This window comes from Larus michahellis, chromosome 1, assembly GCF_964199755.1.
Source record: "Larus michahellis chromosome 1, bLarMic1.1, whole genome shotgun sequence".
NCBI lineage: Eukaryota > Metazoa > Chordata > Aves > Charadriiformes > Laridae > Larus > Larus michahellis.
In genome coordinates, this window is record NC_133896.1 from 98,391,778 (window position 1) to 98,406,094 (window position 14,317).

At 40.7% G+C, this 14,317-nt stretch overlaps 1 protein-coding gene across 1 annotated transcript; it reads left to right on the plus strand.

The window, feature by feature from the left end:
- Window positions 1-457: 457 nt before the first annotated feature.
- LOC141737841 (lymphotactin-like) lies at window positions 458-5,328 on the plus strand. Its single transcript, XM_074572832.1, has 3 exons — window positions 458-848; window positions 3,426-3,543; window positions 4,296-5,328. The coding sequence occupies exons 1-3, from the start codon at window positions 701-703 to the stop codon at window positions 4,399-4,401; spliced, it is 372 nt and encodes a 123-aa protein (XP_074428933.1). The 5' UTR covers window positions 458-700; the 3' UTR covers window positions 4,402-5,328.
- The last annotated feature ends 8,989 nt before the right edge of the window (window positions 5,329-14,317 follow it).

Genomic DNA, 14,317 nt, shown 5'->3' on the forward strand with positions numbered 1-14,317 from the left:
TGACATCACAAAACAAACAAAAAACCAACTTTATAAACTCTTATTCCCCTTTGAGACCACTGTATTTTAGTTATGCCTGACTGGCAGGAGGGTTAGTGGATCTGGCACTGTATGTAAGAGTGTGTTCACTCTTCTTTCTCCCAGCACATAGCAATATCATCTTTGTCCACATCAAATCACAGAGAAAACACTGAAGTTTTTACAAGCTCCACCACACATAGGAAATAGGAGTGAAACTCCTACAAAGCTAAGCATTAAAGTGACCAACTATCTACAGCCTCTACGGAAAAAGCCAAGGTGTTCCTGTTTCCATCATCCTTTAGCTCATAGTTCCTCTTTTAAGTGGTCCATTGGTCGAAGAGGTAACTCTGAATGTTACTCTGTGCCTCTGTGGTGCGGCTTTGCTACAGCTCTCTAAATCGAGGTGTGAAAGGACAGGAACATTTATTAAAGGTTTCCACTACAGAACAAGAGCTCTCACTTTTTGCATCTTGAAATAAACCCTACTCGCAACACAGAAGCAAGTGCAACCACAGCAGGGTTTGAGCAGGAAAAGCCTTCACAGGGGGGCTAGTGAAGGACGGGGGGGGGAAAGGAGGTGGTTCTCTGTCACCAGAAAAAGTACTGCCACTCAATTTTTTCCACTTATAGTCAGCCCCCCCATGACGCCCCAAAAGTGAACACAAGAACTGACCACTGAATGACAATATATAAACTCTGTGAAAGAGGGCTGACAATAGCCACTTTCTTCTCTGCCTTGACAAAGAAGCCACCAGCAATGAAACTCCACGCTGCAGCTATCCTCATCATCCTCTGGCTTGGCATCTTCACTGTGCACACGGTGAAAGGTAAGTTTACAACCCAAGGGGAAGACAGTAATTGCTCCACATTGCACCAGTGGTCTGATGAGCAGGATTCACTCTCAGCCGGAGCTGATTCATAAGATAAAACTTGCAAAAAATCCAGATCAGAATTGCAAGAAAGGCAGCTTTATGGGAGATTCTGTCTGATGTCCTATCAATTAGTGGTTGGCTTCTGCCTTAATGCAAGGAGACTTTCTGTGCCTTAGAGCACTTAAAAGGGTTTCTGTGCATTATTCGCTCTCTTAAAATCATGAAATCTTGAAGACATAATGTCTTTTAATCTCACTGATGCCATACAGCAATGAGTTCTATAGGTTAATAACATTTTATGAAAAATATTTCTTGAACAAGATGAATTTCTTTTCTTTTGCTAGTTATACTACTTTTATATGTATTTTTATTATATTATTTTTTATTTGTCTTTCTCTAACTACATAGCCTTAATCTCTCTAGTGTCTCTATTTTAAAAAGTTCTTCCAGTTTTGTACCGCATATTGCCTATTTGCTTGTTTCTAGCCAAATATTTTGGTATGGACAGGCAAGCTATGAACAAAAACTGCAAAGGAGAGCAATGGATTTATACAATGTCTTCTCTCTTTTCCTGATTTCATACAATCTAACATCTTGTTTGAGAATGTCTGTGAGCACTGAGATGAGCACGTTTATTAGCCATGCTTTAAATAAGTTTGTCTACAGTGATGTTTAGGTCTGTGACTTTTTTATTAGGCTACATGTATCATGCAAAACCATGAACATGCACACATAAGCACATGTCTTCTTATACACAATCAGATTCACGCAAACAAGCACATAAAAATCACAGAAAACACTCCTATGCAAGCCCTATGCAAACCCGCAAAAGTATGCAAAGGGAAACACACAGAAAAGGCATCTTCACAAAACCACACCAAAACCAAACTGAGACCTGCTAAGCATTCACAAGATTATGTAGCTAGACACTGAGTACATTGACCTAGTGCTCCCAGAGCTAGATCATACTACATTCTCATACGTTGATTAATGCTACTGCTGTTCATCTTGGCAACATGTGGCTTCGTATCACAGACTGCCAGTTCATTACTGCATTCTCCAGGTTGTATACTTTGCCATAAATGTCACCAAGTCTGAAAAAGCACACTGAGGTGGTGTGCAATGGATAGAAAAAGCATTAGAAAGAAGAATGAGAATAAAAAAAAAAAACACCAGGGAAAAAAAAAAAGGTAGTTAGAGGTTCAGAGCAGCTTGGTTTTTTTAGAGGAGCTCTTCTGGTACTCCCTGCATGCATTCCCTCAAGGTAGTTTACTAGTAGAGAGACTATTTCCAGGACTAGTAAGGATTGCTTGACTATCTTTGAGCTCTTTAATTCCACATTTTGAAAACCAATCGGAGTGAGGCAGTAAGATACATATTTGTAATGAATCATCAAAAATTACACCGCGTTACTTGTGACTAAAGCAAGATCAGAAGAGATATTCCTTCAGGCAAACAAAATCTCAAGAACTCGTTACTCTGCCAGTACCCAGACACTGGCTATGCTACAGCTTCTCCAAAAGCTGAAGCATGTTTGTCTCAGCTATTCCAATTATTTCAAACAGAGAAAACCTCACAGATAATGAGATTATGTGAAGCAGGTTTTATATTTAGCAAATTGTACCTGAACAGCTCTTGGACCTTTCTCAAGTCAATTTCTCTATGAAGTCTTTAAAAAGAAATCTCGGAATACAGCAGTGTTCTGTTTGTCCCCCTCATGCTTTACCCAATCTGTCTTTGAAGGGTGGGAGAAAATCAGAAACTAGCAAGTGGAAGCTTCCAGTAATGTATACATATACTCTATCTCACTTAAATGAGCCCCCATTTTTAGTTATCATCTTGTAAGGTAACAACTGCCTGAAGAATGTTACACCAATATTGCGATACTCTTTATTAATCACCAGTGCATTTCCCTGAAATGCATGAAAATGTTGGAGGAAAGAGAGGACTAAGTAGCACTCCACTGCCTATGAAACCAGACTTATAGCAAGAGCATACAAGTACTTAGTCTTCTGGCAGATATACCTCCCTTCCTTTCAACAGTTTTTTTTAATGGTAGTTCTGGATGTCCAGTGTTAGTCAATTAGCCTTCCTTTCTTTTCCTTCAACTGGAAAGTAGGGGTAATTACTGATCCGCATTCAGAGGGCATTTGGAAAACCACCCAGTAAAGGTGCCATACGGACACTTATTTGCAGATGATACAGACCTAATTATGAATGGTGCCAAATACCTTTTCTGCTATGGAACAGTGACTCCCTAGGGGCAGAATGATTATATAATTGTTCAGGAGAACAGGTGAAGATTAGTGTCTTAACTGAAATAGCAAGAAGACTTCAGAGATGGTAGGATGCATGACAAAAAATCCTTTAAACTCTCTTGTATAACTGGTATTGTGGCTGTACATCATAAGACACTCACGTTCTAACCATAACTGGGAATCTGCTGGAATTCATAATTTATTAAGTAATTATGGCTAAATATGAATATAGCATTGACTGCCTTTGACATTTATCTATTTTTAACCCTTCTAGGAAGCGTTGGAAGTCAGCCCATGCGCAAATACAGTTGTGTAAGCCTGTCTACACAGCAACTGAACATCCGAAACCTTGTCAGCTATGAAAAGCAAAAAGTTCCAGTAAATGCCATCATGTAAGTATCCGGTGCACAGTTCACCTCCAGACTCATCTACGCAAACATGCTACCATCAAAAAGGGAATGGGCATCAGACGACACTTCGTGGTTCAACTCACTAAATCTATCATCTAGTTCAGGCCGCCCTTCCAGTTCCCCCATGAATTAGTCACCCGGCAGCTGAGGGAGTGAGGGGAAAAGGGTGTTCCTCAAAGAGCCGGGAGATATACACTGCTCACAAACGTTGGCAGAAATCTCACTGAACAGCCAGATCTTTTGTGCCCAGAAAGTCGGGGGAAAGCTCATCAAGGGGTCAGGGTGGCGCTGTCAGAAACCCATTGCACTGAATTGAGCCAAGGGGAAAGATCATGTGGAAGAGTTTGGGGGAACTCTTGACTCCTGCTAGGAGCTGTGTTTGGTCTTTTGATCTTGTGAGCGTGCATTTTTATCAAATCTGGGATCTGCTCCTGGAAGGTAAATGTGCATCATGATTTCATATAAAAACAGAATATCACGTATGCTCCTTTTTTAAAATGTCGGTATATGTGCACATGACCATGTATGTTACATACACGCCTATGCCATAAATAGGGAACTAATGTTGCTAGGTGCTAAGTACTGTTATTGCTAAGTAACAACTACAAACTCTGGCATGTGATATGGTTTTACCACATAGTTCCTCATGTTCTGCATAAAAACCAAGAACAGTAAACCTGGGTTTGGAGACTGGAATTTAATGGCCACCTGGTTTGCTTTCTTTCTTCCTACAGGTTTATCACCACAAAAGGTATCAAGATCTGTGTAAGCCCTGATCAGAAATGGGTGCAGTCTGCTATAAAGAAAATTGACGAAAAACGTACCACCAAACACAAATAATCCTGTTCTAGGCAAGCATCTAAGGCCAACTAAATGGAATCATCATCAGTGCTGCACATAACAGGGAAGAAAATCTTAGTATCTGCTTTTAATTCCTATTTATTAATTGGCAATAAAACCTCTGAACAAACACAAACTCATCAGAATCTGTACATCACTAGTTGAATGTCTGCTGACTTCTTTGTTTTATACCTGGACTATGTTATACTGTTTATTTTCTGAAATGCTTGCCAATATTTATTTATAACTGAATGTAGATATCTTCTCATCCTTGCTGTCCTGACCAGTATGGTATTTAAGGGTGAATGCCAGATAGTTTCAATGCTGAAGGGAAGATGATGATCTCCCACAGAGCTGGATGAGTGTAGACCTCCATCCTGATGGAGGTCAGAATGTTCTGCATTGAGTGCTGCGTTTGAGAAGGTGCTATATCATTTAATAGTTACTCATACTCATATAATCTATAAGTAAATAATCGCATGCTTCAGGCTGTCACCTGTTCAGTGCAATATTCAGAAGAAGATCCTTGGGTTTTCTATTACTAAACGCAGTATTGCACTATTAGCTCAGTCCACGACGATGTATGGATACTCTCACCAAGGGAAGACCTGGAGTAATTCAGGGTAACTCTATGAATGTAACCCTATTCAGCCTTGTACTGGGGAAGACTTATTCTACTCACCAACTTCTATGAAGTTCCTTCAGTTTCACCCTCATGTGAGACAAACCTGAAACAATTGTTTTACTTTTTCCTTTGCTTTTCTTTGAATAAGCAAGAACAAACCATGTCTGGAATCTGTATTTCACAAATTCATAGGAACTCCCTGCCCTAGAGAACTACGTATACATATACATCTTACATTTTTAAAATTGATAAATTCTACTAACAGAAGGTTTTGAATTTTAATAAAGTTACTATAAACGTGGAATCAAATGGTACGTTTGTCTGCTTGTTTGTAATGCAGATGGAGACTGCTGAAATGGGTACCAAGATGACAGCACAAATCTGAGAACTTTTGGGCAAGCCAGCTAGAGCTGACACTACTGCCAACTCATGACTCAAATTGTTCACAAGCAATCTGATTCAGAGCTTTCTATACCATATTTTAACTGTAAACTCCATATTTCAGACAATACCTCTTCAAAAGTTTGGGTACTTAAAAGTCAGACTTCATACAACCCTAGGATGGTCCCAACATTATCAGAAGCAGACACAGAATTGCTCTGGGCAGAGAGAGAAAATTGGCCTTTGAGGAGCTTCAGGGGTGAAGGAGAGGTATAGGCAGAGGTGCTCCAGCAATAAACTTCCTCTCGTACTACAGCCTGTATGTAGCCTGCACTGCTGCTAAACTACGGGCTTTTCGTCACAAATAACCTCATAGTGATATACGTGATCCTACAGCACTTCCCAACTACAGTATAGAAATAAGATCACGTTACTCTAAAAGCCATTCTCTACAGTTCCCTGCTCTGGTCAAGTCTGCAGATAGAATTTGGGGCTCACGTTTTGTCATATCTCAGTCCTATGTAGGGAAATGCATTTAGTTTTCACTCTCCAGGACAGGTTTTAAAGGAGTGCTACTGCTGAGGCAGGGAAGAGAAGGATGACTATATGTATGATACTACAGAACGGAGCCAAGGCAAGCTACTGAGCCTCCATTATACGGAGTGATGCTTCCTGACTGAAGTTCTTCTTATCAGCTACACTAGAAAAAAAATAGTTGTTGCTACAAACTTGGTAAGAAGAGCTTTATAGGTAGAAAGAAATATTGAGATAAGACGTTTCTGGAGTACAGCAATATATAAATTGGTGTTCATTTGATTTTGAAACACTGATCTCAAGGCCTCGGTCCCTCATACTATAGACAACCAAAACACTTCTGTTTCCTTCAGCATCATCAGACTATCAGCAGACTACAAAACCAGGTCACCTATAAAAGCATTTTTATGGTACGCTCTCTAAGATGAATATCACCAGCTTCCACTCACAAATCAAATTCATCCAGGACCAGAACTAACTAACATGCTTTTGTTGGGCAGAATTTTAATACCTTTGTTCATACTCAGTAGTATCTTATCCTGGAATTAATCTTGCTGAAGTGAATATAATTTTTATTTTTAATTAGGACTATCACAACCTGAGGATATATTAATTAATCATCATACAGCAATTAATATTTTATATCTGCTCATCTTCGTCACAGTTCATAGCATGATTAATAATCGTTTTTAAGAGTGAATCATCCTACTTAATAATTACATCTTGTTTGTTATACCTTGCAAGACCTGTAATGATCCTTGTGCACTTCTTGGGAGTTAATTACTATGGCTGATCAGTGCTCTCAACATCTTTTCCTTTCCAGCCATTAAACCCCAGGGATTTCCCTGTCCATCCCCTTGTCTTTCCCTGACCATTTGTTACTCCAGTCCTTGCTGTGGTCCCAGTTGTGTGCTATTTTTGTCATCTCTAGCTGCATATAATCTGGAACCTTATCAGTAATGACACTGCTCCTGCCTAGCACTTTCCCCTGAGGCTCTCAAAATGCTTTAGAAAGAATGGAAAATACGATTAAACTTCCTTTTCACACACACACACAAAAGGAAAGTGCAAAATGAAGAACTAGAGTGCTGCTGTTGTGTTGGAGGCAAGGAAGAACCATAGTCTTGGTCTCTCCAACATCTTTAGGAAACATCTCGCTTAGAAAAACAGGAAGTTAGGCTCCAAGGTATGTTTGAAGATCTGGGGCAGAGATTGCACTGATGTCCTGCCTGGCTGCCCACCATTTCTTCTCCAAGTGAGGTAGGGAGCAGGGGGCTCACAGTGACTGCTTCCCTTCTGGCTCATTCTCTGCTAGACTGCAGCCTGTAATATGAACACTGATTTCCTTGTAACATCTGTGCACCACTTCACCAGAAAGGACTCTCCAAATACACCTGGCAGACCAGGGAGCAGCAATTTTTGAAAGAAGTCAACCATTTCTCTTCTGTTGCACACCAGTCGCACAGTTTCCAAAGGGGCTGAAGAGATGCGCTGTGGTCAGATCTTTGGCACAGTGGAAAAACATCAGAGAGCACAGTGGGCAAACCCTCAACCTGTGTAAATATTCACAGCTTCACTAACTTCAACAGAGATGGACAGGACAACTACCTACCCCTTCGAGCATGCTCTCATTTTGCATTAAAAAAGTATACTTCCTGGGGAACAACTTTGCGTAGCTGCAGCTGTATTCTTTTCACTGCTTACTTATGATTAAGGAACTGGAAAGTTAAGGGTTTACAATGACAATCAGCTTTCCCAGAAACCATAACTATGACATTCAATCCCTAACCCCCAGCAATGAGCTGGGATATTCCTTGATTGGTTTTTTACATGCTTTCTGACTACATTTGTGCTTTGCTTTACGCTGGAGGTTTTCATCAGCTGATCACCTATTTTAACAGATTGCTCAAGACTCCACATGGGAAGAAGAAAAGGGAGGAGGAACTGTGTATCTGTGTACAAATATTAATGTATTGGTGATGCTGTTTTGCCAAATATCGGTACATGACATGACAAGTAAGGCATGCTAATTCAGCAAATACAAGTATTTCCTTCTCTCGTCCCTGTGGAACAATGCACCACATGGATTTTAGAAAGCTAAACCTTATATTTTAAATTGAAAATTAATTGATTACTTAATCCAAATTATTGGGGTTTGCTACAGAAGATGCTAATTCAAATTCTATGGCAAGCCAGTACAGGAAAAGGTGAGGGGAAAAGTAGGGGGGTAGCAAATAGGGATGGAGTGACAGGGAGTTGTTTCAGGAAAAAGTGGTATGAGGTAGCTGCCGTTTAGTCCTTAATAAGTCACAGTCTTTTAGCAGCTCACTTGCTCCCTCTGTTCTGCGGCATGTGCACTAGGATAAATTTCTCGTCACTGTGGGGAAACAGAAGCTTAAAAGATGGGCCATAAACCTGGAAGCCCCAAGCTACACTCTTCCAGTAGCAAATTTTTAGGAAGCAACAAATTGAAAACATCTGAAATTACTACGTTGTAAGTGTCAGTGTAATTTATAACACGAATTTTAGCTGGGCATTTGACTTGGACAGCATGATAAAATTGTATATAGCTCTACGCTATATGCTCTGCCATCAGCACCACCGCTGCTGCACGCCCCCGTGAGCGCATCACTCTCTCTGCCCTTCCTGCAGCAATACCTGACCTGCTCTGAGGGCACCCTTCGGACTCGCCTTACTGCCTGCCACAATGCCTGTGCACTTACTAATGCTGAGAGCTATTTCTGTCTGCCATTTCTTACCCCATGCTATCCACCCACAACTTGTATTTTAGTTAGGAGATCTGAGAGAAGGGAACAGACCTGCCAGGACAACTTCTACAGAGGCTGCCCAGAAGATTTAAAAAATATTCTGCTGTCATGCCATGGTTTATCTTCCCCCCACTTCACCTGACAGTTAAAGGCTGCAGAGAGAGGGGAAACTGTGCAACAAAGAGATAATGCTAAAGCAGGAAAGAAAACCTATTTCGCCTCATCTTTCTCACCCTCTAGCCTAGGAAACATTAAAGTAACTGAACCAGCATGTTCAGACTGACAAAAACTAGTGTTTCCAAATTTGTTCAATCTGCCTGTGTGTTTCTGCATTCACAACAGGAAAGGAAGTATTGCAAAAAACCCTCTTCTGCTAATAATTTCACCATCATTAGAAATGGGATACATCAGCCCATAAAAGACCTCATCCAGAAAATGATCAGAGCAAACCATGGACACACTTTGGAGCACCTGTTCTCCAGGGAGTTTGAGACGCCTGTTGTATGAAACAGTAAGTAGCAATCCCAAAACCAAGTATGGGATTGCAATTTAAATCAACCTTCCAACTTTGTGAGGCTCATCTGAGATATTTCCAGAGCACGTGCTGGTTCAAGGCCTGCTTATTGCCCCTTTAAAGATAACACAGAAAATGGGGTTGCACAGCAAGCCCTTTCCTGGAGAAGTTTTTGTTTTCCTTCCTATCCAGCTGTGGCTTAGAATAAGAGTCCAGACCAAATTATTACATGTTCGTTATGCAAAGAAAGAGGCTGGTCCTGTCACAAGACACAAGAAAAGCACTCCAAAAATACAAGCTCATGTCCTGCTCTACTAATGACTTAATTGCTCATTTTTGTGCAGTGTTTCTCACTTGGTTTGCGCTGATTATTATGTATCATATTGAATATTTCTTGCATTAAGCCCTTAAAAACTGAAGAAAAAAACTACCTCAAAAGCTATTTAGAAATCATAATACCTGAAACAAATCTGATAACTTTTTTGTTGCCTCTGGGTTTCTGAGCCTTTTAGTCCCATGCTGAGGTTACAGTTTCCTCAAGAACCATTAGGTGAAGAAGTGCTTGTTGTAAGAGTAAGCACTAGGACTTGGGGTCTCCCTGAAAGATTGGCGCTAGACAGAGTGACAGGAAGGGTGCTTTTATCTCTGTACTCATGTGTTTGTGCATTCATGTGAACACGTGTGCAAGACAAGGCTTCTACAGGCTTCTCAGTGCAGAAAATACATGCTTGTTTCCTACCGTCTGCTGTCTAATGTCCACCATGGTGCTAGTTCCAACATGCCCACTGCTCCAAGACCATTAGAGGGTTACCCTGGTATTCCCCAGTGGGACAACACTGACACACACAAAAAATTCAAGTGATAATTGCGTAATGCCTCTCTGTGCAGTGTGAGAAGAAAATGGCTCTGTTAGGGCTCCAACCTACCTCCAGGCTCATCCTAACCCTGCCTATAAACAAACCCTGAATTGCCATGCTATGAGTTGCCATGCTATGAGTTGCCAATTCACCTGATAATATCCTTGGGGCGCTTTTTATGAGGTGCTGACTAGTTCAGGTTTGGTGTATTAAGGCCTTCTAGCATGAACATCTCTCATGAGGGAGACCTTGTCTGCTCAGAAGGATCTGCTGTAATGATGCCAATCGAGTTAAGCAACTAAATTGGCAAAATACTGCAGATCTCCATTTCTAAATTTTTACTACGGTAGAAAAAAGTGGAGTGGTAACTACTTACTGGATAAAATTAGTAATATGAATATAAAAAACTTACTCGAAGGCATATGTTTTATGGACTCAGATTTAACTTTTTAAATGAAAAATCATCCAGTCGGAGAAAAATAGCTGGAGTAAACTTAACTTTTTAAACTCAAACTGGTTGATTCCTCCCTATTGTGACTACTTGCAGTGAATGCAAAGTTCCAAGAATGTCTAAATTCAGTCTTTAAAACTACAGCCATAAGAAACAGTTATCACTCAGATAAAATCCTGGAAGAAGCTTTGAGGTTACAGCTAAAGATTTTAGTAGAACTAGAGCTGGGTGATTTTTTTCCATATCAAAAATTGTTTAAGAGATCTCAGGACTTCAGCTGACAGTCTGGAATTACATGAACATATTTGCAAACTCTCTAAAACCTGTGTTTTGCTTTGAAGCCCCACACACTTCCCTGTGGCCCAAACCATGACACTGCCTAACAGAGCCCCTATGCAAAAGCATGATTCACAAGGTGACTTGTGGCGATGGTTACGTTCTGCCTGTGAGAGCACATCTTCTGTGCTTTCCCTCAGCCAGCTCAAGCACTTTGTGGTATCAGCCCAGGCTCCCTGGAGGCCAGGAGAAAGCATTAAACTTTCAACAAGTTTCCCCCCACAGAAGGGACATGTGGTACCCTGTGCAGAGTTGCTTCTAAAGATACCACTGACAGTAACCGCCGACTTACACAGCCACTATGCACATCATTCCGATTTCCATTAACAAAACTAGCTTTCCTTTGACACATGTTCTCTTTGTCAGTGGTCTGTTGGTCAGAGAGTGTCATTCTTTCCTTCTGTGGGCCTCTTTACATACAATGTTCGAAACACAGACAGCATAATGCAGCAGAAAAGTAGCTAAATTAAACCAGGCTAAACCAAAACTTAATTCAGAGAACTTCAGCCACAACAGGGTCTGAGCAGGAAAGGCCTTCACAGGGGAGCTACTAAGAGAAAACTGGACAGGAAAGAGGTGGTTCTCTGTCACCAGAATTAAAATTTTCTACTTATGTAACCCCTTCCCACTACTCCACTACCTTTTTTGACAAAACCAGGACCTGACAACTGAACAACAGTACATAAACTCCATTAACTCACGTTATTCACTTTCTTCTCTGCCTTGACACAGAAGCCACCAGCAATGAAACTCCATACCACAGCTATTCCAGTCATCTTTCAGCTTGGTATCTTCACTGTGCACAAAGTGAGATGCAAATTTGCAAGCCAACAGGAAGATAGGAATTCTGAACCACATCGTACATGCAGTCTGATGCGTTCGGGATTCATTCTCAGACAGAGTTGATTCATGCGATCAAACCAGCAAGAAACCCTGTTGAAGGCAGTTACAGCATAACTTAACCTACACGGGAGAGTCAACTTAGTGGTGGGCTTCCATCTTAATGCAAGGAGAGTTTCTGTGCCTTAGAAATCTCTTATTTGCTCTCCTGTAACTATGAAATCTTGAAGCCATATATATAGGTAATATCTCACTGATGCCTTATGGCAATGAGCTGCATGGGTTCATGACATTTTATGAAGATTCCTGAGTCAATTTCAGAAACAGTCTTTCCCTTTTTGCTGTGCATACTTGTATTTCATCTTGTTTGCCCTTCTCTACTCTATATAGACCTAATCTTCCAGTATCCTCATCTATCAGTCCGTCAACTCTCTAACAATGTATCTTACCTTTTTGTTGTGTTCTTATCTTGCTGATAAATATGTTACAGATGTGAGGATAAAGGAAACAAAAACAGCATTCAAGACAAAGGGGTACAAGGGATTTATATACTGAATGAATTCCTGACTTTGTACAGTTAAGACCTTAAGACCACTGTTATTTACAGTGGTGATGTGATGTAGCCCTTAATCCACAGGTGGTGCCTGCTGCTGAACCTCTCATATGGTGTGCGTAATTACAAACGGAAGAAAAAATTTTGCATAGACTTGAGAGTGCAAAAATCACAGCCACAAACCAATCAGATATAGCCTCATGCAAACCCGTCAAAATACAAAGATTAAAGCACAAAAAATACACATTCACAATACAAGGGAAAGTCAAAACCAAGGATGCCTCTAACTTTTTTGTGAAGTGACCCATGCACACCCTGAGGTTACTGCCAGTGTTTTCGCTGCTGCTTATTCTCAGCAATTTCATGAAGAGTAGTTCTATATCTGGTCTTCCTTGTTTGCAGCATTGTTAGTGGCTTTTCGGAGCTAGGTACTTGTGTTTTCTGCAAGGGATAATTTGCTATAAAACATTTCCATGTGGGGAGAGAGACATGGAGCAGAAAGTCTGTGGAAAAATACCCTGGGATTTTTTTTTGTTAAGTACAAGGGATATGCAGACGTGACAAGGCTTACAGGAGTAGCCAAGGTAGCTAATAGTTCTGTTGACTAACATGCTAAAGAAGAGAGATTTTGCCAAAAACAAAGTGGAAAAAGACACAAAACTCCATGGCTTTGAGACCATGTTGTAAGGAAACTTTTCAAGGAATTTGCTTTTGGTTGCAAGGTGAGTTTGATGTTTTCCAGATAGGCAGTGTTAAAGGCTTTTAGAATTGCAAAAGTATTCCAAGGAGTAAAAAGACGAGAGATAGACTGGTCCTGTCATGAAAAGAAGAAATGGAGAGGGAACAACAGGCAGGAATAATAGTGGCAAAGGAGTGTGGGAGGCAGACAGAGGGAGAAAAGGCAAAAAAGGATCAGTAAAATTAATCACAGGTGCTAAAAAGGAGATAAAGGGTATTATAGGTGTGGACCTTCATGCTCATAGCATTTCACGTTTTTTCTTAGAAGGCTGGTTCCTGCAGCATGAGTTGAGAACATGCTCACAGATAACTACAAGCTTCTTGGTAAGAGCTGCCCGGACTTTTAGGCTGTCATCTCCATCACAGTAAATCCTCAGCACATTCATTCTGCAGAACACACTTGTATGGGGAAGACAGGAATAATGGCTGGGATCACCATCACTTCTCTAGCAGTCACTACAAAGCTGTTGGCTTTTTGACACTTACAGTTCATTCTTTTCAAAAGCGCATACCAGGGGAGGAGGGGGTGGCTTCTATTTTTGGATGCCTACCTTAAGACAAATTAACCTTAATTTTTGGAGCTGCTGTGCATACAGAATTTACGGCTGCTGTACAGTACTGGAAGTTAGCACCTAAAATAAAACCACTGTGGTTTATACACTTGGAGAAAAAGGAAGCAGTTCTCATCCTATGTAATCATTGATCTGCCCTTGGAGAACATTTTGACATGCTCCCACTAGTGGTACTTAGTGCTGCTCTACAAACATACCTATTTTCTAAGCATGGTTGATGCTTTTTGCCAGGTACCTTTATCCTTTAGCTTAGTAACTCTTTCACCAGCTGTTCACCAGCTATCTGCTGTATATGAGACTCCCCAGAGCAGTTCACAGTTGCAGGCAGCAACACCAACTGTTCATACATTGCACATGAGTATAATTATATATAGTATGAGTATATATATAAATAATATTCACATGCAATGTATGAACAGTTGGTATTGCTGTCTGGTTTTGTATGGAATATGTGTTGAGAAATAAATCTAAAAGGCCTCATTAAAACCTTTACAGTGAATCTTGGGTTAGAAGCCAGAAGTGTAATGGCTGCCTGGCTTTCCTTCTCTTCTGCAGGTTCCTTACCACAGCACACCGCAAGATCTATGTGAGGACTGGCCTCCAGTGGGTGCAAGATGCCATGGAAATATCAGATGAAAAACAGGTCAAAAAAAATATATTCCAGCAGAGCTACAAGTGCGAGTCCTAACACACACAAAAGGCAAGAAAAGTTCCCAAACTCTAAGGCAAAGTCAGTCCAAAAACAAC